The sequence below is a fragment of the Glandiceps talaboti genome, chromosome 6 (assembly GCF_964340395.1).
Source record: "Glandiceps talaboti chromosome 6, keGlaTala1.1, whole genome shotgun sequence".
Taxonomy (NCBI): Eukaryota; Metazoa; Hemichordata; class Enteropneusta; family Spengelidae; genus Glandiceps; species Glandiceps talaboti.
Window position 1 is genome coordinate 21266129 of NC_135554.1, and position 25925 is coordinate 21292053.

The following is a 25925-nucleotide window of genomic DNA, read 5'->3' on the forward strand; positions in this document are numbered from 1 at the left end:
TTTTACTGCAGCAGTGAGAACAGCAAACAAGTATTGGTAATCTTTTGTGCCGATCTTACTTTGCTGTTACTGCTGCAGTGAGAACAGCAAACGAATATTGGTAATCTTTTGTGCTGATCTTACCTTGCTGTTACTGCTGCAGTGAGAACAGCATAAAGTATTGGCAATCTTTTGTTACGACCTTACCTAGCTGTTACTGCTGCAGTGAGAACAGCATAAAGTATTGGTAATCTTTTGTGCTGATCTTACCTTGCTGTTAGTGCAGCACTGTGGACAATACTTTGTTCTGGGACTGCAGCCACCCTACTCATGCCAAGGCCATCCTGTCCAAGATCAAAGATTTGAAGTGTTCCTTTCTCTGATCTAGTGTACACCACATTACGAGAATTATCTACACAGATCTGAACCATTGGGTCTGAAAACAATAACGCAAGAATTTTGATTTTACATCCCACTGCGAGAGTTGCTGATACAATGCTACAAAAAGAATATATTCACTGTATAAGTTCAAACAAACGATAAAGTACACATAGAAAGATCTAAGAATCACTCATTCCTCAAATATAAGTATTTTTACATTATTCAAATGTTGCAAAGTGTCCTTTAAAATATATTTTCTTGAACCTCCATTGCCAGGTGCTTCCTATACACAACCTGTACACAGGTCACATATTTGGCTTCGTTTTTTTTTTGTCATTCATAAAAGAAAAGTGATTAACGGGGTCAGGTTGTGACTTACCATCATCTGAGAATGTGAAGTTTAGGAATGAAGGCACAAGGAAAGATAGTTTACTGGTGGAGTGATTAATTTTACGAACTCTTCTGCTGAACCAGCCATCTTCAGCCTTTGGAATGAACATAATCAACAAATCTTAGACATTTGTATTTTGAGTGCAAATACAATGTTTTGCACTTGAGTTTTCTTCTAAAAGTAAAGGCGTCAGTACGGATGATAACAATAACTTACAAGACAACTGAGAGTACATATACATGGTTATGAAATATCCGATATGTACAATCACCGAAACCAGTGATTTGGTTTTAGAGTCTTATTAAATTCTCTAGCTTTGCAAAACATGTTTTCTCACTCAAAGTTTACTGTAATCCTGATTCAAAATGGGGTTTTGAAATGCCAGGACAAGATAGGTAGATTTCATCTATTTCCCATCATAATAAAAGCCTGAAAATTTGTCAAGAAACAAGACAAGCTTATACAATCATAACATAAACCCAATCCTAACCTAATCTACACACATCATTAACAGTACTAACCTGATAGACAAGTTCATATAGACAGCCATCTTTGCCGGCCATAAAGATACGTCCTTTATCAGTACCAACAATGTCTAACATGTAAACGTTATCATTTGGAATAGAGAACAATGGCTCTGGTAAAAGATGCATTTCACCTAAGCTGTCATCATCCATGAAAGCTAGGGATATAAACAGATGATACACAGTCAGGCTGCAATTGTGGTCAATGAATTGAACATAACAGGTCAATGTTTAAAGGGCTAATTTTCAATTCCGGGTCAGTGTCTCGTCACTTCCAATGTTATCAAGCCAACATTTTCACGAGTACAGTCCCAAAAATGCAGCTACATGTAATTTAAAAAACACAGTGACAGGTTTCTTTCCTGTATATTCATAATACCGTAGTCCAACATTAGGAGATAAAAAAATCTGTCATACTCTCTAAAACGACAGTTTCATAGGCACTATATGAGCTGTGAGAGTGTTACACAGTCGAGTCAAAGTCATCTAACATAGTGTCGTCTTAGTCCATCCCCTATTTATATGCAGAGAAAGTCTTTAATGCATGCTGTAGTTGGAAGTGAGAGAATCTGTGTTTGAAGTGATATTTCCTGAATTCGAAAGAATATTGAAGGACATATTATAAGGTGGCCTTATTCTCAATCATGTTTTTCAGTAATGCATGTGTAGTGGAGTAGAAGTCAGCATGTCAAAAATAAAATAAAATGATTGTTACTTTTATGATGCACCTAGTTGGTCTGATTCTACTTCAGGTATTACAAGAATTTCATGACTACAGAACCTAGTACTTCTAGTGCAAACACCATCCAAAGTAACATTTCCACAGAAATTTGATGATTTACAGCGTGTGAGTGATATGTATTTACCCAATGAGAGTACCTACCTTGCTGTGGTTGACTAAAACTGACACCCAATAACACAATATCTACTGGTGTTGTCAAACACAACAAGTATTTAATATGTCGTTGGAGTATGTTAGGCTTTGGTTTGACTAATCCTACACTGAGAATAGTTTCACTGAGACCATCAAAGTATGCCAAGTCACCCCTGTAATGAAGTAAGAAAAGGACTGAAATAAATACATTGTACTCATTAAAGAGGGACACCATTCCAGGATCTAGAAGGCATTTTTGTAAACTTTGTATTCTGGAAAGTGATTTCATGATTTTACATTACAAACATTACACATGATTGCGGAGAAATGTTGAAACTTGTTCCTCATTCATTGTTCAGTGTTTGTTCTTGCCATAGACACACATCATCTCATGGGAATCAACAGACATGCATAGGTAACTGCAGAACATAAATATGCATCATTCCTAAGTGCTTATTACCTTCAAAGAAAATAAGCATGAATACTTGTTCATATTTGTTCATTGATTGAATAAAGTGTCAGTCAACTTTGGATGTGTGATAACTTTGATAGTGAGGTTAACCTACCCATCTTCATAATTCCATACAAATATATCGCTGTCAATGGTTAACCATGCACGGCCTATTTCAGGAAAGATGCCCATCATACAGTTACACTGCATATCTACACAGAGTTCAGGAATGGTCATGTACTACACAAAATGTAACATTGTAAAAATTCATCACATATAGCAACATTCATTTCCCCTCTTTGTCCTCACATAAACGGTAGTTCATTTCACTCTGTCCTTACATAAATGTAACACAGTTTGCCTACCTGACCTTAAATTTAGCAATTAGATTATACAGATTTGAACTCAATTTGATCTTCAAATCATATCAAAAATGAGTCAACAATTTATTGGAAATAAGATGCAAGATAAATGTAATAATGTTGCTTTTCAGTCAGAATTTTTTAAAGAGTAATTGCAAATTCTTGCTGACCTTGCCAATATGTTAGCAAAAATTTGGGATTACTCTCAATAATTTTCCAACTCTGAGTTGCAACATCTTATTTTTAACATCAAGCAAGAACCCATAAACATTCATTCTCACACAAAGATATTCTGTTCTTCATTATATTTTTGTTACATAGAATATATGGTAAATCCTTGACAGTCACAATATTTTATATGACATGCCATAATTGAACTGTGCATATTCCTTCCCAGATCACACACTTCTGCAACACAATATCAATCTCTACAATCATGTATATCTGACATTCAGGCTGTACAATTTCAGGAATGCAGTCATTTTTTACAGAACCGTGGAAGATCCAGAAACATAGCTGAATTATGCTTAACAAGTAAATGGAGAATTACTAAAAGTAACCATTAACATTTTGAAACATAAAGAAAGTGGTTGTCTTTGTTTTTTGCCGACTATGGCCTCTCATGACTCATACTACACCTTTGAAGATTAATATTAAATATATTATCATTAAAAGGATACGTCCAAACTGTTCAACCAGTTCATTGGGTATAGGTACTTTCTTGACAGAACTCATCAAAGGAAGCTGACCTAGTCCTATACTGGGTGATGATAACGCAGGGTAATCCAGTTCAATTGTACCACTAGTGGTGGCATGGCTGTGGGCTAATAGATAAAGAGAAGAAATATCCACCAAGTAAGGAAATGCAGCATGGCTGTGGGCTATTAATAGATAATGTAGCACTGCTGTGGGCTAATACTAACAGATAATGTAGCACGGCTGTGGGCTAACATAAATAAAGGAGAAAGTCATGCACTGTAGCATGGTTTAGGGTTAGACGTATCCAGTAATATTTTAAATCATCCCCTTTTAATCAATATCGTGAAAATAGAAGTCATTCTTCAGATTTATACTCTGTATTTTGTTGGATCTACCTATTTTTGATCATCACATTTCAGCATAAATCTTGCTTTTAAGAATCCACAAATATCATATGCAAATAACAGTGTTCATGTTGTTTTAAAGGTACTGAAGGGAATTCGTAGATATTAAAATTCATCCTTTTCTGTCAAATACGTAATACTATTTACAATGAGGTTCATTTTATTTTGAAATGCCACTGTTATATTAACCATATATGCATATCATACTACATCAACTAATAATTTTTGGAGAAGACCATTCATTTCCAAAACATGTTAATACTGTTTTTTCCCTACTTGTTGTTTTTCATGTGCAAACAAATCATTGCATCAATGCAAAAAGGTCAAAACTGCCATATCATTTATATGGCAGTTACAAGTTTATTGCACTGATGCAATGAAATACAAATGTACCCCCACCCCACCCAGGTCCTGGTAGTGTTCAAAGTGTTAACTCCTGGCATTGTAATTATTTTCTTACCTTGAAATGTTAATTTGAGTAGTTCTGCTAATTCTGGATAAGCTCCATCTTTCTCTAGATGAATATCAATCTGGTGTGCAGCACTCTGTAAAATCTCCTGTGGACTTGCCATCATTCTACCTGTAGATGTTACAAGGCAACATTAATGCTTATGGCTATATTTCTAAAACAAAGCATCCACAGAACATTACCCTTTTCCTTTATCTACATCTTTCTAAATTCTGTCTCAGACCATAGACCCTCAACTGGCTGGGGGAGGGGTTAATTTGAAAAACACCACTTGAAGTGGAAGGGGCTGGGGGGTGGATACTCCTCCCGCAGTACCCCTGTGTAGGGCCTACCATAAGCAGTGGAGAGAAGTCTATGGGTCTCCTGAATATAAAACATAACTTTTAGTTTATTATTGCATTTTGTATGCTATTTGAAATTTGATTTACATTGTTTAAAGTTGGTTACAATTCCTGACAAACTCGTACACATTGGAATTATTATTTAAACTATGGTTCACTAATACATCATGGATATTCAAAGTCGACGGTCATTGAAGAAATATCTACAATACTAGTATATTCAAGCAGAGTCGTGATCACTGATGTGATATCATGGAATACATGACAAAGGCCAAAGGGGGTTGTGATCTTCAACAGTCATAAAAGTCTTCGCAAATCTTCAAATTGTACAAACTCACATAGATCGCAAAATGGCCTCATTTGCCGTCTGACCATATGATATACTCTACACGAGTGAGATATATCATTTGACTCAAGGTCTTTCACGGCATACATATGAAGTTGAACATGCCGGAGAATTACAGTGTGTTACTGTATACATATATAATAGTGAAGCTGTCGATCGTGTGAACAAGTCAACACGATGCACAATGCCAGTTTTTGACAGTAGTACTTTCTTCATGAAACACTAAATGTTGAGAAAATATTTTGCATCTCCGTATCTCATCTGTTATACCTTACCTAAAAATCAGTCCTTTCACCAACATTAAATGACAAAGTTTTCACAAAAGGCGAAAATTCAATGGACCATCCGATCGCTCATGGAAGTCGCCATTTTATGCGCACAAATGTAATTGGCGCGCAAAATTTGCGTCGGTCAAAGGTCGGACTAATGTAGAAAACAAATGAACATCGACAAAATAAAGCGTTCTTACTTTTCGTGGTCCTAAAAAGCTCATTTGTTAATTACTGAGGAAATTGTAACATTTTATCAAAGAAATTAATGGTCATTTTCATGTTATACATGACTGTATTTTATGTGTATGTAAAGAATGACACTTTTCAGCAGGCTATGAAAGGAATTAATTGATGAGTGTAGGAGAAAGACATCAAATTACAATATCATCTTTCATTTTGAAGTTTTACAATTCATAAAAATAAAGAGGCAATTATGACCTACTTCTTGTCTATCCTCTTTGAAATACATGTATAACCATATTTTGAGTAGACATAAACAAACAACTGTGTTACTAGACTGAAAGAGTCCTTGCTATTTCTATTTATGTGATCACTTGCCATATAAGGCCAAATAAAAATAATTGTTTGGTTCCTGTTATCTGACCCCATACCATGATAAGATCTGTAAAGTTTGTACATCTGATGAGAAGAAAAGCAATGACACAGAGGCCATATGGAAAACAACAGAAAACATAACTACCTGAACTAGACACTCACATATGAAAAAAAAAATAAAATTAAAAAATAAAATTAAAAAATCTACCTACCCACATATTCTAAAATTGAGCATAATCGGAAACACAATTTTTTTCTAAGTGGAATCAGCAACAAATCCTTCAGTCTAATATGTTACCTGTACTGGCTTAGACAATGATCATTTCAAGGGAGGGGGGATTTTGTCACAGTTATTAGAAGAATAATTACAAATAGCAAATCACACTCAGGAAAAATCCATCAATGTTTCAGCTGTACCTTAGGGAGCCTTAAGTTATTACAAGGAGGGAGGGATGGGGGGGTCACATTTTGCAAATCAAATGAAATATTGTTAAAAAAATTAATGAAATCTTTGAACAGGGAGAGGGTCACATTTGTAATTACTGAAGGCTCCCTTACACATGTGAAATACAACAACATACTGGACAGAGACAATGGGAGAATAAAATGATGCACATTACTCTCTGCTTTAACTTTAAAGTTTATTCATAAATCTTAAATTCATTATTGGACATGATAATAATCACATTATTTTTACATTTGTTTAACAATCACAATATTTGTTTTTCAAGTTGACAGCAAAAGTTTGAAGAGCATGGTACTGTTTCCAAGAAAAGTTGACAAGCTTAGGAAGTGAAAAGGGAATTTAACTTTGTCAAATGAAGGACTCATGGAGTCCTGACTTGAAGCCGCTGGAAAAATCTAGTGAAGATTAAAATAAATTAATTTGTTCAATAATTTCAAGTTGTAACTATGGTAACTTTTCAGAATACTTAATTTTTATCAATGTCTGTACTTGAAGTATACCATAACTACCAACAAGGGGTATCATCAGAAAGTCAAATATATTCAATTTTCAGTTATTATCCCTCTAGAGTTCATCAGCAAAACTAACCAAACCCAGTACATAATAATACTTCCTAGATTATATAATCATGTCACAGTCTATGAAACCAATTCACTATATATTTCAAAAGTTGTACAACTTTAATACTCAAAAAAGTCGCCTTGAGTTGTATCAGTGAATTAAAATGTTGATGGCAATGCAAAATCTGCTTCTCGTTTCTTTAAAGAAAAAATGCAAGCTGCTTAAACACAAACAAAACAGTTTCCTTGGTTTTCAAAAATCCTTACACATTTATCATAAATGCATAGCATAGGAATTTTTCGAAAATGAAGGTTCACGTTTTTTCCTGCTTACATTTTTTCTATAATGAAATGAGAAGTAAATTCAGCATTTTAGCAGACAAAATTCAGTGGGTGGTTAGCTCACATGTTGTTCCCTTTTAGCATTTTGGAATTTCGGCAGCATATTTTCCTGTTTACTACTATTACATTTTTAGAAAATGAAAACTTTTCTAGATAAATGGTCACACTATAAAACTGGGAATAACTAAATTTGTGGTAAACAAAGTTCATTTTTAACTCTCGATAATACACTTAATAAGGCTGAAATCATACCACTTGAAACTGGTAGTAAAACACATTCAAATAAATTACTGAAACTATGCGAGTCAAAGGAAGAGAAAAAACAAAGGAACAGTATGTGAACGACACTGAGGGCACTGTATAAGTCATCAAATACTAGTAATTTGTGTACACAGCTAGCAATAAGGGATACTTTAAAACCCATTATAAATAATTCATTGTTGCTTCTTCATTTACATATTACAATATTAATTATCAGTTTCTGTTTAGATGGCTTTGCTCATAGGTAGTGTCAGCTAAAAGATAGTATCACATGGAAAGGAATGGAATTGTTTATGTTGCTGCTTGACATGTAATGCAGATGGAATGACTTCATTCACTGTCTATGATGTGGTAGTCTGCCATTGATGAGATCTGTTTTCCCTTTGTGATGTCATACAACAGTACTGCTACACTAGTTCAGTGATACCTCATAATTCAACGTCTATGATGTCATAGTTTGGCATCTATGAGATCTGTTTTCCTTTGTGATGTCATACAACAGTACTATGTTTACACTTGTTGAGTAACACCTCATAATTCAATGTCTATGACATCATAGTTTCGCATGACAAGAACTATATTCCCTATGTGATGTCATACAGCAGTACTACATTTATACTAGTTCAGTGACAGCAAATAATTCATTGTCTATGTCATAGTTTGCCATTGATGAGATCTGTTTTTCCTTAGTGATGTCATGGCAGTACTATGTTTACACTTGTACAACATGTATAAATATAAGTCTTGTGATTCTATATATTATTGGGTCGCTTCACTTTTGATATTGATCTTAATTATGTTTCAATCATCATATACGTATATATATGAAAACAGAGTTTGTAATACAATTTCTGGTCTCTTCAGGCAACACAGTGTAGTTGTACATGTATTTACTATCTATTCAGTCTGTTTTGAGTACATGTGTTATTGTTCAATATTCTTTGCTGTCGTAGTCGTATCATCATTTATTCCTTAGAGTCTTCATTTTTGGCACTGCTCTCTGCATTCTCTTTCTGAAGGTGTTGTATAACATGCTCCCAAGCTGACAATGTCTGAAAAAACAAGAACAGAAATGAATAAAAAATTATGATAAAACACCACTCAGAAAAAGGATTAAAATGTAGGCGTGAAAAACAGTTAATCTGACAAAGCTATACAAAAAGTTCACCCAGAACAAAGAATAATCCTATGTAAGCCTCATGGTGCCACTGATAAGATAACACTACTGTGAGAACCTGGGAATGAAGCATTGGCCTTTAACACATTTTTTCAAATATACGTTTTTTAACAGAAAGTGTTCTAATGTGTATGTTACTACATGTATAGAGCAACTGAATTATGTATTATATGCCGACCCTTGTCAAAGAATGGTAACTTACACAACTTCAACTAAACAACATTACCAATGTAAACCCTAAAATACTTGTAATTTTCAAAACCTGCTGAGGACAGGATTACTGTGACAATTCATACAAATGAAAATTTGTAATTGTTGATTAAAATACTACTAGTACATTCCTCTAATAACTTTGAGTGTTGCTGATGTCACTCTTGGAACACAACAAGCCATGGCACCAACCTTTTCATAAAAATTGATTTGTCTGTCAGCTTGTCCAATGAACAGTTCTTTGAAGTCTTTCCTTTTGTTTTTATGCCATCTATCTAGATCAGCCTTAAGATCAGCGTTGGCACAGTCTGTTTTGTCTTGTAGAATAGTAACTTGTTTGTCCACCTACAAAAGAAATATCACATATTAAAATCATTGATGAACTGGTAAAAGGAGTATAAGTTATAACATATTTAATTGTCTGATGACAGATGTTACTGAAGAAGTTAATGACTCATTCGTTCTCACTACACAGAAATTTGCATATTTTTGCATGTTTAAAGACAATTTGCATATTGGAGTTCACTTTTAACCAATGAGCAGCAAACTTCAGGTTCTCCACTGAAACAGAATCTGATTGCCATAATTATTGATGCACTGAACCAAAATTATCAAAAGCTATGATTAAATACCTTCTTGAAATTTAAATTTAAATTGAATAACCATGACATAAATGTTTGTTCCAGTGGATGTTTAACATGAGAACACAGCTTCAAATACAACAACATGATGGTAATATGAATAGGGGTGTAATTACACACTGTAAATGAAATTTTATTCATGTCACCTGATAGACATTATATCACATGACTTCATTACTGTCACCTGACAAAGATGATCAGTGTCACAAAAGATACATGTATAGAACCAAACAAATCAAAGGCCTACTGTGCACATAAATAGGAATCAGATGAAGATGATGCTCATTATGCTAGATGACTTTGACCGTGTAACACACTCACAGAGCTCATAGAATCCCTATGAAACTGCTGTTTTAGAGAGTATAACATATTTTTTATCTCTTAATATTGGATTGCACTATTATAATTACACAGGAAAGAAATCTTTCACTGTATTTTTTCAAATTAAATTAGTCGCATTTTGGGGATTTTATTCATGAAAATATTGGCTTGATACACATTGGAAGTGTCGAGACACTGACCTGCAATTGAAAATTAGCCCTTTAAGGAAGTTCAACCTTTATTTATGAAATATTACACAAGAGATTGATATCAGGAGTTGCAACATCAAATTCATGTATGATTTTACATATTTTGTTACTTATATGACATTCTATTTATATAACTATTGACCCTCCACCAAGGTTGGTGGAGGGTCTATGGCATAACTATTGGATAACAAGGACCAAAAACTGCCTCTGTGGATAGGCCATTCATGATTGTTTGCAACTACTTGTATATACACTAAATGTTCAGATGATATAGCAAAATCTAACTATAACTTCTCTGGCCATGACAGCCAATTCATAGGGATAGTGAATTTTTCAAAACTGCCATTTCAAAAGTAACAGAAAAGAACTACACCAGTTACGTTTTTTGAACTTCACCACTGATTTAATACTAGGGATGAAGAGTTACAAAACTGGGTTTATTTTGTCATTCTGTATAACGTGTACACCATGCAGTACAGATTTACACTTATGGCCTACTATTTACTCAAAACACAAAAGATGTTCTGTGTCAAACATCACATAATATAATGGCCATTTTTCTCCCTGGTATGTTTTTCAATATAAGAGCATGAACCCCAATGTTTCAATCCAACAAACCTGGATTAGTACTATCTTTGCTATGGAGCAACTGGGAGTAGATAAGAGGGTTCTACTGTACAGAACAAACTCTTTCAGTAGCTCTGCTAAACAACCGTCCATACTCTTAATCCTAATCCACCATTGGCTTTAAAACATGTAAAGTCAGTATTCCAAGGATGACATCAAGGTAAGAAAGAAATCACACAAGTGAGGTCCTGCTGTAATCCTAATATCTTGTTCAAAGGAAAACACTAGCGTATCCTATGTCAGGAACTTCTGGTGTAACTACAAACACCAGCATGCAACATGCAGATTGTAAATCCTCCAAATACCAATAATGCACACTATCCACTGTGTCAAGCACTCAGTCCACTGTGAAGTATTTATATTTGTGCTTTTAATTGCATTTCATTTTAGGTAGAAAATGTTCTTAGCAAAACAGTAGTGATCAAAATAGAATCCAAGAGAAAATGAACGATTCCTCATTACAATTTGATTGTTTCATGTCAAACTTGCTACTGGGCCAGGAGTGGTTTTATATACTTCCTAGCTACATCAAATATAGAGCAATTCAAATATATAACAAAATATATCAACATGTGACACATGAAGTTGTAACATTCTCAGGTAACCAAGTGGATTGATCTAATATTTCACAGTGCATTATGGGTACTTGCAGGTTCACTATATATGATACACATGATGAAAGGTGTGCAGTGCATTGTGGGTAATCATACAACAATACAATATAGGCAGTATGGATGGTAACAAACAAACAAACAAACAGACAATATACAGGATTTGCCAAGAAGAAGTTAGCATAATTTTAAGAACCAACGTACCCAAAAGATGTCAACACCAAAAAAAAAGTTTTGAAGGTGTTAGTCATGTCTTATTACCCTTGCTACTTCTGGAATACTTCGTCAATCAGAAAAATATTCAGAAAATTTGTCCAAAGTATTAACAGAACATAACGAATATTTCCCTTTAATGCTTTGCTAAAATATAGCACTAAATTATGACTGTCTTAACATATACTCAAATGACCACTAAACCTTACAGCATACCCAAGAAATGAAAGCTACAAACACCAAGTCTGGTGGACATGCCAAGATGATTTCAGTTGTAGAACACAAACACCAAGTCTGGTGGACATGCCAAGATGATTTCAGTTGTAGAATTCATATGATTAGTAGTCAGAGAGGATGCACCTCAATTCCCCTATGCACATAGGTCAAAGTATTGTCAGAAATTTCACCATACAAAATATATATCAATTGAACGAGAAAATACTACTGTAAATACATAATGTTATTTTTCGCAAATGTTACAGTCAAAAATAAAGAAACTCTGTACTGTACTTTGCAAGTTTGCATATTGATTCCACAGTTTGGGGGGGGGGGGGGGGGCTTTTTTGTTTTGTTTTGTTTTGTTTTGTTTTGTATGGGAGGGGAGAGATTAAAGCTTAGAGGACACATATTCTACATCACTGCACAGAAAATCAATAAAGTAAACTGAGTTTCTTAATTCAAGTATGGTACATTTTGAAAGCCAAAAACCAATTTTTGAAAATCAAGGAAAAAAGACAAACTGATATAAGCTAGATGAGTACAGGTCTGTACTGATTTTGTGTCAGAAATAATCTTTAATTGCCCCTTATTTTCCTTATTTTGAGGTCCATAAATTTGAAGTAATCAACGGTTTCTTTCATTCTAGAGGTGCATCCTATGCGGAGGGAGTAATTTATGCAGCATGCATGATCAATTTGCATGATGAAACATGAGATCTTAGATGATGGCATAGGCACAAGATGCAGTATATATATACGGTATATGCAGACGAGATCTTTAAATTGGGTGACTCTACCTCTTCTATCATTTTCTCAAGCTTGGCCATCTTCTGTTCTTTGATTTCATCGGGAGTTTTACCAGTCAAAGAGCCTATAGAATAACTTGGGTCCGTGATCTTGACCTGAGTGACAGCGGTAAGGTGGTAACAGAATTAAGAGGGCAAGCTTTAATCGGTGAAGGTTTGCTGAGATCGTTCTCAGGTGTGATGCAGGCAAAAGAGATGAAAGCATCTTACTCAAAATTGACATTTTACTGCTCAGTTACCAAGAGTCTCAAAAAGAAATATTTCAATTGTTATTTTTGATGGAAAGAAGTTCCAAACATGAAGAATTAAAACACTTGAAAACTACAGTGTATAGTACTTGTTAATTCAAGACAAAGTCTGTCATTAGAAACCTGGCAACAGTGCAAATAACACTTGACTGAATGGGGTACCCATTTCTTAGCTTACAGAACTGCTTTACAAGGGATAGAAGAAGGAATGGTATGCAAGTGCAAAGAAGCAAAGCATTTATACTACATACTGGTGATTACTACACTAAACAGAAACTTGCAACAATTCTACAATGTGACTTTGATTTCTCAATCTACATCACCAAAGTATCTATGGCAACCATGACACACTATGCTCCTTTGAATTTATAAAGAAGAATTTTTTTTTCATCAACTGTTAACTTGACTGTGAGATAGTTGATAGTTGGTATCACATCTATACATATTATACAGGAAGTGGCACAATGACTGTATCCATAGTTTTATTACAGGGCCACAAGCTGAGTTTATACATTTGAAGGGATCATTTTTGCTGCATTTTTAAAAGGTGCCTATCATAGTATTCTTCATACTGAAGCATAGTACATCATCACTTGCTTTTAGCAGAACTTAAACTTGGTAGTTAGGCATAATGTAGTCTTGCTGCTTGACCCTCAGGCTATTCTACTTTTGGTCAATGTGACCGAAGGTCACTAGTGAGGGTGATAGCCTGCCCTCATATCTATCAGAAGAAAGTGAGATCTAGCAGCTAGACTAGGCATAATGTTGTTTAAAACAATTCAATGAAATTTAATATACCGATATACTTAAAACTAAAAGTAAAGGAAGCCCTTTTAATGCTCACAAGACAGAAGACTATTTTTAATGTCACTGAAGGTATACAGAATACTAATATTATGTTAAGAATAGTTCAATCAGGGAACTTTTTTGTTGAATATTTTCATCAGAGTATGAACTCAGCTTGTGCCACTATAACTTTTGATAATCTAACAACTTCATCTACCACATTCTTTTATCCTATTTCCTATAATTACGTTTAATACTTCAACTCAGTTTGGGAGACATACTGGTACTATTTACAGTCACCTTCGGCTACTGTTACATGTAACAACAACTTGAATATAAACATCTGAAGTAAACAACTCAATGAAACAGTTAGTAACGCTCTACTTCCAGCGATTATACAGTATGGCTAGTAGACTTTTAACATGTAGAATTTCATAAAACTATAGAGGCAATACTCATTCTTCATTTATCTATATTCTGGTAAAATATTTCCTGGTGTTATAACATACAAGTTGCTACTGTGTTTATCTGACTAATAATGAAATAAACTGAAGTGAAGAAAACTACCTGTTCCCTTTCATTCTTCCTCTTGAAGGCATCTTCCTGGGCTAGTTCATATTCAACTTGAATACTGTCTCTTTTCTTGAGAACTGACTGTGGGTTGTAGAATAAATTATACCAAAATAAGTAGAGTTAATTTTGTTCCCTTCTTTCGTACCTAGTTTTTAATGTTTGTATTACTATTATTGTATTGTACCAGTGTGTGTGTGTGTGTGTGTGTGTGTTTGTTTGTGTGTGTGTGTGTGTGCATGCATGTGTGTGTGTTTGTGTTTGTGTGTGTGTGTGTGTGTGTGTGTGTGTGTGTGTGTGTGTGTGCACGTGCACGTGCACGTACGTGTGCATGTCTATTGCAGTCACAATAAATGATATTACAACGGGTTTCCATGGCAATAACTCATCAGGCTTAAAAGTATAAATCGGATATTGTATTTTTTATAAAATACTTTGTCTACAAAGTTCTAATATATCTGTTTGACATTTTTGATAGTGTCAAATTCATTTTTCTGAACAAGTTAACCGTACCCAATACAACCAACATTTACACACACTGATTTGTATAGTATGATTTACCTTTAACATCAACTTTCCAATGACACATCAACATCAACTCACCTTGATAGAATCAGAATACAGTAAATATTCTCTCACTGGTGGTAGGAAATACTGTTCTTGTTCATCGCTCTAAAACAAATTATACAAATTGGGCAAATAGCTAAGATCAAATCCTGCAAATGTTGATATTTTCCCTATTTCAAAAATTATAGGATGTTTTCATTCTACAAGTGGTTTCCAGATTCCCAAGACTAAATTTTCCATATTATTGAGACAGGCACGTTGTATTTACTATGTACAAATCAGCAGCAAAATAAATGTTAATGACTTAATATTTCTGACATTCATTTTTGTGTTTTCTGTTAATTGTTATAACATAAAACTATGTAGAGTTAAGTAATTGGTACCCACAAGTTTTCCACATTTTATATTTGAGGCATAACTGAAAAGAACGTTTACCTGGCATCTCCCACCCCTAGCTATGAAACATCTTACAACTTGCATGTAGTACACATGATAACTTACCAGATCTTGTACAGCTTTTTGACAAGTCTCTATACATTCAGCCATACATGTCATTGTTTCTGCTAACTCAATCTCCGAATTAGACCATAAACTAAATACTGGACTGTATTCACCTAGTTCTGTGATGTAATCTGAACAAATGAAAGGAAATAAAACTAGTTTAATCAAATCTGAGGAAGCATTTCGTCATTTATTCACTTTATTTCACTTTAAATTTGCATAATCTTAATCTTGGTACTTTCTGTATTAGCAGACATCAAACATATTCTACGACTTGTCAGAGTGATTCTAACTTCTGTCTTTCTTACTATATACATGTTATTGTTTTATACATAGTAAATTAAATAAATCTAAAAACATGCACTGACACTGGTATTTCTATAATTTGATACATGTTTAGCTTGCCTGAAAGTCCATAACATAAATTTTATGAATATATGTTGAACTTTTGAATTCTCACTCAAATTCATAATTTATGCGATCTTTCTTTAAAAAAGGTTGTTTTTTTTCTTACTTTTGTCTTTCTGGAACTGAAACTATTTATTGTTCCTAGTTTTTCACCCAAAAATGGTTGAAAATGAGATGCAAGCTCCTGTATATCACATACCCAAAGTTTTTCTTTGATGAGTCTGTCAGAATTATTACTCTTCCTAGTTTTAAACCAAAACTTAGTCAAAATGAGGAGGAATTTCATATATTTTATTTCACCTACCTTGATTTTCTTTGATAAGTCTTTCTGACACCCTATTGATAGTTCCTAGTTTTTCACCAAATGTCTGGATATATTCCCCCATCATTGTGTACTCTGGACTTCTACTCTTCAGCATGTAGGTGGCTGCCACATTTCTCATAGAATCACCCATACGGCTCAACACACCAGGGCCTTGCTTCTTATGTGCAGTCAGTTCCTACACAGAAAAACACATAAAAATAGTCAGATTTTAACTTTGGGCAATAGGTAACATAACGAACAATAATTATATTGCACAATGACATACAAAAGATTGTACATTATGACGAAAACAATGTGATGTGGAATTGGGAAATTTAGTAAGATAATTTTTTTTTTTTTTTAAATCCGAGGTCACCCCAGACTGCTACAATGAATATGAGTGCATAGCATTCACTCTACTACAGTCACTATACCATGCACAAGCCAAGTTAAACGGAAAAATATGAAAAATATACGCTGGTCATTCTACATCACAGCAATGTGCGCCTATGTCACGAAAATGTGTGTCTACGTCACTGGTTCTGCTGTGTTCAAAATATAACTCAAAACATTCAAAATTGCTATTCCTTGCCCCGATTTGATTTATATTACTGGTGCTGGTATAATTATGTTATTCTCTAATATTTTTTCTTCATTCAGCTGGAAAATACTCATGACCTAAGGGTTGTCACTACAAGTCTAGTGACTCACAGTGACAAAGGCCCCTTATGTCACTCATATTTTCCTTGGCTGAACAAAGAAAAATATTGGGAAATAACATCTAAGTGTTATTGAATTTGCATGTCACATTCTGTTTTTTTCCACAGCATAGTTTTTGAACTGATTTTGATAACTAGACATAAAATTGAAGTACCAAGTTTTACAGATAATTATTCCTTCCCTAAAAAAAACCTGCATTACAACCTAACACCTCCTTGTTCCCTTCTTTAATATTACAAAGACAACACCTACTCAAGGAACAGTCAAATACAAAACACTTAATATTACCAAAGAAACCACACACATATTTTTCAGTACTATACTGTCTTCTGTAATTCTTTCAGAGCCTAGTAACTATTCAATATGTGTGGTGATTTCAACTGGACTCTCATCAAGTGTGCAGTGAGCCAACTCAGTCAAAATTGTCACACATCAAAGTGACTATAACTGCTAACTTTCACCATCATCAAATTGCTATATATATAATTACAAACATAATACTTTGTTATTTAGAATTACCAACTATGAATTCAAAAATTCCAAAAGTTCTCGTTATAATACATTATTCTCACAGGAAAAATGATACACATCTAAAAAAAATTGATAATTTCAAATGTGTAATAAATTAATTTATCCAGCAAACTGATGTTGAAGTTAAAAGAACATGCATATCTAACAGATCAATAAATTATGTTAATGTGATGTTAATTATTAATCTAATTACCTTTTTTGTCTACTTAATTTTAAAAATAGTTATTTCTTAGCATTAATTTGTGTGTGCAACATGCTGAAAGCCATTTTACGAGAAACATCAGAATGAATGTGACGTGACAAAAAAACTACAAACTGTGCCGATGGTAAGGTGTGGAATTAAGGTTCTGTTACTATGGAAACCAAGGTGTGGATGATGTGGATAAGATACACCGGAGGATCTGTACCATTTGCTTTGGTCTCTACCCACCAGAACAGTTACTATGGCAACTGTGGTAACTATGGCTACACCTAGGCAAGCAGAAATCGTTAAAATTACCCATGCCTTTGCAGTCAGGAAAATTTGAAAAGCTGAATTAAATGAAAGAATGGGATGGTCCGCAATTCGCATGAGAAATTTGTTGAGTGCTTTCTGTCTTGTCTTCAGGAATTCTGGACTAAAATGGTCATATCTCCTCAGACTATGCTTCTCTGGCAACGGCTGTAAAAAAAAGAGAAACACAAAATAATTTTATTATGATTTTGAAGTGATTGCAATGTACAAGAGTAGAATTTCTTGCATTATCAGAGAGTTGTATGCAAGGTATTCAGCTTATGTTTGCAAAAAAAACACTAAAAAAGAGAAGACACTTAGATAAAGTAGAACATGACTTTTATCATTCTTGATACTAAGCTATATGTATTTGTGGGTGCATGACATTGTGTGTGTTTTCACAAGTGACGGCATGTGTATGTTTTTGTGTATACAATATATCATGTTGTGTACCTGTGGACATGCCTAAATGTAGACTGTACGATACATAGTGACGTTTCGCCCTCACCGGCCTCCTCTCACACTACGTGGTAGGGGTTGGCCGATATGTGAGGGCACCCCATCACGGCGTACCTTACAGATTAGCCTAAATGTTGCCATATACTCAATCAGTTGACGTGTGAGTGATTTCAAAATAGTTATACTGAGTGGTATTATATTAGCTATTAGATATACTTACTGGTATAAGATGAGTTGGTTGAGTTTCTTCTAATTTATTTCTAAGCCACAGGAAATCTTGATATCGTCTACGTACAAGGTATTCTGGGTGGTCAAATGAGCTTCTGGTGGTCTAGATGTAAAAATAACAGTTCAGTAATAATTAAGATAGCGTAAACACTGGAGTCCCCAAAAATGTCACCTTGCAAAATCATGGCTGTCATCAGAAATGCCACCCTACTGTGATTACCACTCCTCATGGGCAAACAGTAAAACTGACTTTGGTAACAACTTTGTATGTTACATACAGTACCCATGGTGCAACTGCTGACATTAGACCATGGACAAACAGAACAGGGTAAGTATACTAGTAAACAACTGGATTGGATTAATAATGCCTTGCTCAGCATGTTGGAACTTCAAACAGTTTTATGGCCTCTTTATGTATACATGAATGCCAGGAGAACTGGAAGTTTGTTTGTGAAGTGAACTATTATGCAAAGTGGCCAAAAACACTGTTCTTATCAAATGAGGGAATGTAATATAAGTCTCTGTACTTCCAACATGCTGTGCAAAGTGTTATTAATCCAACTCAGTTGTTCACTTTCCCTGTTTGTAATAGGTTCTGTTTGTCCACAGTCTGATGTCGGCAGTTGTATTTACCTTAGTAACAACTCTACATGCATATTACATATGGTGTCTACATTGTACGTACTTACCTTAGTGACAACTCTGTATGTTACATACGCTGTACCCATACTTCCCGAATGTTTCTCTGGATCATCTACAGTCACAAACAAGTCTCTTGTTTCCATATCTTGATCATCTTCTTCCACTTCTTCTTCTTCATGGTCATCAAGTTTAATAGATCCAGCTAATGCAGTCTGTGATGCATTAGAAGCATTAGATATATTGCTTTCTGCCCCTGGAGATCGTAGATCTTCCTCCTGGTTTCAAAATAATAAGGAAATGTATTAAAGCAACAAATTCATATTCTAGTACATACAGTTCTATGTCACAACAACCTGTGTCTATATCATTGATTCTGTACAAGTCAAAACATTCAAACCACCACCATGATATCTACTGTATAGTTTTATTTACCATTCAAAAGTTGATTTTGATTAGCTGCCGTGTGTGTGTGTGTGCGCGTGTGTGTGTGTGTGTGTGTGTGTGTGTGTGTGTGTGTGTGTGTGTGTGTGTGTGTGTGTGTGTGTGTGTGTGTGTGTGTGTGCGCGTATGCGTGTACAGGACTCTCAAAATGTGCAGTAGTCCGCCAGGACACATACAAAATAACTATCATATCTACACTACCAAATTTGTAGGATGGTAGTCTTTCAGACCCATGGAAATCAATAGAAAAATAGAAAACTGTAGCTGAAACATTTCACTTAGCTAAATCTGACTTACCAAGCAAAGAAGTTAAATTCAAAATCTTATATATTATACATATACATATACATATACATATACATATACATATACATATACATATACATATATGTGTATCTTATATATTATATATATATATATATATATATATATATATATATATATATATATATATATATATATATATATATATATATATATTATATAATATGTTGACTAACAAATTAATATACATGATTAATTTATGAAAGCGTACGAAATACAATTCACTACAATTTTTTGAGACAACCTGACATGATGGTTTAAATCACTGTAAATATTACAGATTCACCACATTAATTCTGTTGCCTAAACCAAATTCTGCTAATACGAGAGCAGAGATATATTATATAGTAAACCTTTCACATTTCACTTTTGTAACAAATGTCACCAGAATTTCTAAGCTTTGTCAATCAGGGTACATGCTGTTTGACTCACATCCCATCACCCCATTTTCATTATATGGGGGCAGGAGGAGGGAGCTGTTGAATAAAGTCTGATTTTTGACAATAGACAATACTCAACAACAATAGAGGTGGCTAGACAGACATCACATTCAGATTTCATTTTTTTTTCTCTGACAAAAAATATCATTAAGACATAGCATATAGAAATTCTTTCCTACCTCGAAATCATCGTCATTTAGTGAAAGAGCCCTCGTCAAGGGGTCCTGTAATGGATATGTGAGGTCCGGACCCTCCCCCAATCCAGACAGTGTTTTCGTATTGCCACCTTTAACTTCCGCCATGTTGAAGTGATTGGAACAGAGGTGGCACAGTTCATTATATGAAGGGATGACGTATGTTTTTACAAGAACTATATCCAAGGTAAACAATGACACTATTACACTTTACGCCTTGATATACTATAAAAGTTCAATAATTTATACAGGCTTATTTAAGTTCATCGTTCCCATTGTCTGTGGTAAACCTTTGTAAATAAAAACGATCTCGTTTGAACTTTTCCCACCCTTAGTAAATATCGATCAGTCTTTTTCGGCCTTCTACATCTAACCGATAGAGGGCAGTACTCTTATCGGCATTGAATGGCTTCATTGTGGTGTGACACGAGACAGTGTGCGACGGTAACATCATTTCACAAATTCAACCTGTCCGTGATGCGCCATAAAGCGAAGCTGAACTTTGAGCCATAGCCAGACTACTTTACTATACCTAGACAGTGTTCAGACATTTTGTATACGTAGTGTTATCTCGAAATTGGCGTTTGCCGACCTCTCATGGGCCCAACACTCAGTGTACATATTATTATGTACATGGTGGCCAGTGAACAGATTTGATTGCAGTGACGTGCAACGTTATATATCTAGTATATGATCTTGGAGCAGAACGTTAGACTAGAATAGAGTAACACATTTTTGTAAAAGAATATTTAAACAGGATGTCAGCAACTCAGCCACCTAATAATAACCCAGCACTGAATGTTGGTCAAGGTATTTAAATAGTGGTACTACAGTAGCTGCAGTTATATTTGTAATTAATAGTGTGCTGTAATATTAATTGTGCCTTTTCATTTGTGATAACATGAATCCTTTTGATATAATAGTTATAGTTTCTGCTTTCAGTGTCATGTCTATGTTAAGTGTGTAAACATGTATAACTAAGTTCAGGACATTTTGTCAAACATTGGTACTAATATAACTTACAACTATTTTTTAGTATTTTAAATGTTTGATGTGAACTTTATATCATATACAATTACAACCACAGTTAGCTCTATGTTGTTATTGTCAAAATCATTATTTCAAGAAAAAAGCTTTTTCTTTTTTCACCCCTTAAAATGTACCTACCTTAACCCAAACTATCCTAACCTTAATTTACAATGTAAAGTATTTTGACACTAACCCTGTGTAATATCTACAATCTTGAGTTTCAACTAACTTGCATGAAATTTTTAATTTAAATAATTCAGGACTTTGGTTAAACAGCTCATATTTGCTTACTTGTTACTTTCTGTGAATCATTTACAGAAAGACAGAATAGAAAAATTTTGGAGGACTTGCAACAAGAGAAGAAAAGATTGCGAATGATGCAAGGACAACCAAACAGGTAGGGTACCGGTAGTTGGTTACCAAGACAATCAAAGTGATGAGGAAGAGCAGAAGTTGTTGAGATGTCTGTGTTGTGCGCTGTTGATAAAAGTGTTTCTCTGGGGCCGATGATCATTTCACTAGTGTAATTAATTTAGCTACACGGTCTGTCGTTTCTGAGTCTCTTAATATTATATATTCCTCCCTACTTTTAAATGAAATGGAAAGCACAAAAGATAAATCAGTAAAATTTAATTCAAATACAAAAGAAAACACAAAAATCAGAGGCATTCTCACAGTTCTGATAGTTATTCAAATTTATTGCTGTTAAATTTCATTCTAAATTTTCTTGTTGAACTCCATCTTTGTTTTCATTCTTTATTTTAAAAGTGGTGGTGGTATTTTGGGACAACTTCCAATGCAGAGACCACCAGCAGTCAAAGACCAACCAGGACAGGTAGGTCATGTCATTAGTAAGTTGTCTCAGGCATTAAGATACTTGAAGACAGCATATTCATGTATCGTACTGTGTCTTTATTAAGAGTACCCACTGTTTTATGACAGTTTTCGAGAAATGCATATGTGAAATAATAGTATGTAGACTTGAACCTATGCCATCTCTAAGAGAACTGTCTTTTACCATATATGGAATCCTTTGTTGGAAGTCCTTCACCAGCTCTGGTGTTGGGTTGTGTGGTGTTGATAGATTAGATTTGATGGAGGGATGGACAGACAGAGGGCGTGACAGCTGGAGGGAGGGACAGGCAGTGGGAAAAGCAGATGGTTGGTTGGTTGGTTGGTTGGTTGGCTGGTTGGTTGGTTGGTTGGTTGGTTGGTTGGTTGGTTGGTTGATTGGCTTTATGAATGGATTTATGAATGAATGAATGAATGAATGGATAGATTGATTGCTGGATTGAATGATTCATTGATTCATTGATTGATTGATTGGCAAGGGACAGATGATTGGATAGATGTATCTACATGCATGATAAATGGATTGATTGCTAAGTGGGTGACTGATGTGTTCGTTGTTGGATGGCTAAAGAGATGTTTTGGTGCACCTGAAGGGCACAGGCCCCAACCTTTAATGTGTGAGTTTGGCTCTAACAGCATTCTTCAATCTTGATAGTAGTTAATAGTGTAATACTGTATATATACGAAATTGTGCAAATGTTGGAGATGTTGATATGCTTTTCTGTAATTTCAGATGGTAACAATGAGAGATCCAACAGAAGCACATCATCTAGCAATGTCACAAAGAACAGCACTACAGGTGAATACATAGCTCAATATTTATTTGAGTCAACAACTAAAGGGTGAGATCAATAGTTCAATAGGATAAAAAACATAATTCACGTTGTTTGGGAGTGGGGGGGGGGGTTGAACCACTTTAGTTCTCATCTGACAAAAAAAGGTGATTTCACTGTTAATGGAATCTATTTTGTACCCCTAAATTCAACTATTTCTTTTAAAAACGTTATTGAATCAAGAAATGGAAGAATTTTCACTTTAGTAGTAAGTGCATGGCACTAAAATACAGGAGTGTCAATTTAAGAGAATTTTTTGTCACTACATACTGACCCAAATCTTTTTATAATATACATTGTACTTATCACAAAAGCCAGTCAGAATTATTTCTGCCGTTAGTACACTTGTATTGATTATAGCTATCAATTTACATATGATTTTGGGAGACAAGATATTACCTCAGTAACTTACACAACTTTGAAATCTTGTGAAGAAGCCCTACTGCACTTGACATGTGTTCAGCCATTTTTTTTGGTTTTCCTGCAAAGGTTTATGGGAAAATTTCTTTTTGATGACATCATGAATATCCCAATCTCCTGACAAATACAGTGTCAGTTTTGTCCTCTCTGTGATAGATGGTGTTTTATTATGACCTGACAAAGTGACATAGTCATGGTGAAAAGCTCCCATAGACCTTAGGGAGAAAGTGTCATCCTTCATCTCTCTGTTCAAGTTATTGGGACAACTCTTGATGTAAATAGCCACCTTCATGCTGTGCCTTAGCCAGTTAGTCTCTCTAAAATGCAATGATAGGTGGCGCTGTTTATTATGAGAACATTCCCATAGATCTCAGGGAGAAAGTGTCATCCTTCATCTCTGTTATCAAGTTATTGGGACAACTCTTGATGTAACTAGCCTCCTTCCTTATAATTGTAATACCATTTCTGTTTTGTTTCTATAAGTAACAATGCATTTTCTCTTTTTTTTTCTCTTTGCAGCATGCCCATAGTAATTCAGTAGCATATTTTATCACACAAGATTCTTCATTTGGTAATCTTATACTCCCAGTAATACCAAGACTGTCAGCTGACTCATAGATGACTTCAGTTTAGGGAATTTTGGTGCTCTCTTTTTATTGTAATCATTATAAAACTTGGGGGGAAAAAACACCATTAGATATTTTTCAGTTTGTGGAAAAAAAAGAATTGAGAATTGAATTATTATTACATCAGTGTATTTAAAGATGTGCAAAAAGAAAATGTATAACTTTTGCTCAGAACCACCAAAATGGTTGGCTAGTAGTGGATGTTTTTTACAGAAATCATGTGAAAATTGTAAAATGAGTTTAAGTAACTTACATTATAGTCTGGTTCCTGATGTTAGTAACAGTATGGAATACGGTCTGTCAGAAACTAGACTACTTACATAAGTGATAGCAAAACAGTAGGTTGTATTTCATTTAGAGAGAGAGAGAGAGAGAGAGAGAGAGAGAGAGAGAGAGAGAGAGAGAGAGAGAGAGAGAGAGAGAGAGAGAGAGAGAGAGAGAGAGAGAGAGAGAGAGAGAGAGAGAGAGAGAGAGAGAGAGAGAGAGAGAGAGAGAGAGAGAGAGAGAGAGAGAGATGTAAGGACACCATTCATATGCAAGGAATGAAAACAACAGCAAGTCTACACAGAAATATTATTGTAACTGTTTGTTATTATTTTACACAGAAAGAACGTAAGGGCTTCTAATGTTTGTATTTACAGAAACAAGATTCAGGGCGATAGATTAATAATTGTTGAGTGGCCAAGCAGTCAGTTCATTTGCCTGTTACCACTGCAGCATGGGGTTGAACCTGCTCAATGCAGCCACATGTCAAATTAAGATTAAAATTTGGGTATGAAAAGCTGTCGTCTGGCAGAGCTACAAGAAAAGTTGGTCCAAAACAAATAAGCATGATCATACTTGAGTTATTGTTTCACTGATAAGTAAACACTAAAGGTGAGAACCAGGGATTGAATCGTGGGTCTTTAAATGAAGGTCTGTGTGTATTAAGAATGTTGTTAAGGTAGAATGTGCCTCGGGATGAATTTTACTGAAAATCAAAACTTTGCCATATGGAAGCTTGCTTCAGGCTGTTTTGAAATAATAAAAGAAATTTGCAGGTCCACCATCTTGTTTTCAAGTAAACCAACATTCTTTTGTTTTCCCATAGAGTTAACACAGTATTTGGTGGCCATATTGGATTCTAAAATTTGCATAAATTTGATAAAATTTTGACCTCCATTTCAAAAATTTGTATGGTGACCCTTGATTTTTTTTCCTTGATTTTAACTGAGAATATGTTTGAGTTTTCTTGAACAAAGTCACAGCAAAAGTTTATTTGCAAGGTGCATTTCACATTAAGAGGCATCCAACAATACAAGTTTTCCAGAGTTACTCTGTTTTGCTCTAGCTTTAACTCTAAAATGCCATGGTGCTGCACTGGTGGCAACCATAATAACAAATTTCCAAATAATTGGACAATTCACAATAAATACTGTAGAATAATGAAATGCTTAAAATCATGTCAAACTTCAGTTGAAGAAGAGTGGTTATCATATTATTAATTCTTTCATGAATAATTTTTTGTATTTTTTTGTAATGTGATTTTTTGATATTTGAAGGAACTATAAGTTAGAATTACTGCAACTCTTTGAATTCTTTCACAGTAGTTATATTTTT

General features: G+C 34.5%; 3 protein-coding genes across 3 annotated transcripts in view; 1 reads left to right on the forward strand and 2 right to left on the reverse strand.

The window, feature by feature from the left end:
* Positions 1 to 5594, reverse strand: part of LOC144436309 (nuclear pore complex protein Nup155-like) — a 32260-nt gene extending 26666 nt beyond the window's left edge. Inside the window, exons 1-8 of the mRNA XM_078125064.1 lie at positions 5497 to 5594; positions 4526 to 4645; positions 3643 to 3786; positions 2716 to 2812; positions 2159 to 2322; positions 1273 to 1433; positions 740 to 845; positions 250 to 415 (exon numbers count right to left, since the gene is read on the reverse strand). Coding sequence (XP_077981190.1) covers positions 250 to 415; positions 740 to 845; positions 1273 to 1433; positions 2159 to 2322; positions 2716 to 2812; positions 3643 to 3786; positions 4526 to 4640 — 953 coding nt within the window. The 5' untranslated portion in view covers positions 4641 to 4645; positions 5497 to 5594. The remainder of the gene's footprint in view (positions 1 to 249; positions 416 to 739; positions 846 to 1272; positions 1434 to 2158; positions 2323 to 2715; positions 2813 to 3642; positions 3787 to 4525; positions 4646 to 5496) is intronic.
* Positions 5595 to 6720: 1126 nt separating this feature from the next.
* Positions 6721 to 20674, reverse strand: LOC144436963 (sorting nexin-30-like). Its single transcript, XM_078125829.1, has 11 exons — positions 20552 to 20674; positions 19215 to 19442; positions 18518 to 18628; positions 17845 to 18006; positions 16095 to 16290; positions 15383 to 15513; positions 14918 to 14986; positions 14312 to 14398; positions 12702 to 12806; positions 9257 to 9409; positions 6721 to 8729 (listed from the first exon to the last, which is right to left on the reverse strand). The coding sequence occupies exons 1-11, from the start codon at positions 20672 to 20674 to the stop codon at positions 8643 to 8645; spliced, it is 1452 nt and encodes a 483-aa protein (XP_077981955.1). The 3' UTR covers positions 6721 to 8642.
* A 307-nt stretch (positions 20675 to 20981) lies between these two features.
* Positions 20982 to 24661, forward strand: LOC144436682 (SOSS complex subunit C-like). Its single transcript, XM_078125527.1, has 5 exons — positions 20982 to 21376; positions 21914 to 21992; positions 22364 to 22430; positions 23181 to 23246; positions 24220 to 24661. Exons 1-5 carry the CDS (start codon positions 21325 to 21327, stop codon positions 24316 to 24318), a joined length of 363 nt encoding a protein of 120 aa, XP_077981653.1. The 5' UTR covers positions 20982 to 21324; the 3' UTR covers positions 24319 to 24661.
* Positions 24662 to 25925: the final 1264 nt, after the last annotated feature.

What these genes read in the sequence shown, in the direction of transcription:
- LOC144436682 (XM_078125527.1), top strand. Translation starts at nt 21,325, where the DNA reads ATGTCAGCAACTCAGCCACCTAATAATAACCCAGCACTGAATGTTGGT. An exon ending in ATGCAAGGACAACCAAACAG is followed by an intron (nt 21,993 to 22,363) that starts GTAGGGTACCGG and finishes TTATTTTAAAAG; the next exon opens with TGGTGGTGGTATTTTGGGAC. An exon ending in CACAAAGAACAGCACTACAG is followed by an intron (nt 23,247 to 24,219) that starts GTGAATACATAG and finishes TTCTCTTTGCAG; the next exon opens with CATGCCCATAGTAATTCAGT.
- LOC144436963 (XM_078125829.1), bottom strand. Translation starts at nt 20,674, where the DNA reads ATGGCGGAAGTTAAAGGTGGCAATACGAAAACACTGTCTGGATTGGGG. An exon ending in TAAATGACGATGATTTCGAG is followed by an intron (nt 19,443 to 20,551) that starts GTAGGAAAGAAT and finishes TTTTGAAACCAG; the next exon opens with GAGGAAGATCTACGATCTCC. An exon ending in AACCAACTCATCTTATACCA is followed by an intron (nt 18,007 to 18,517) that starts GTAAGTATATCT and finishes TTTTTTTTACAG; the next exon opens with CCGTTGCCAGAGAAGCATAG.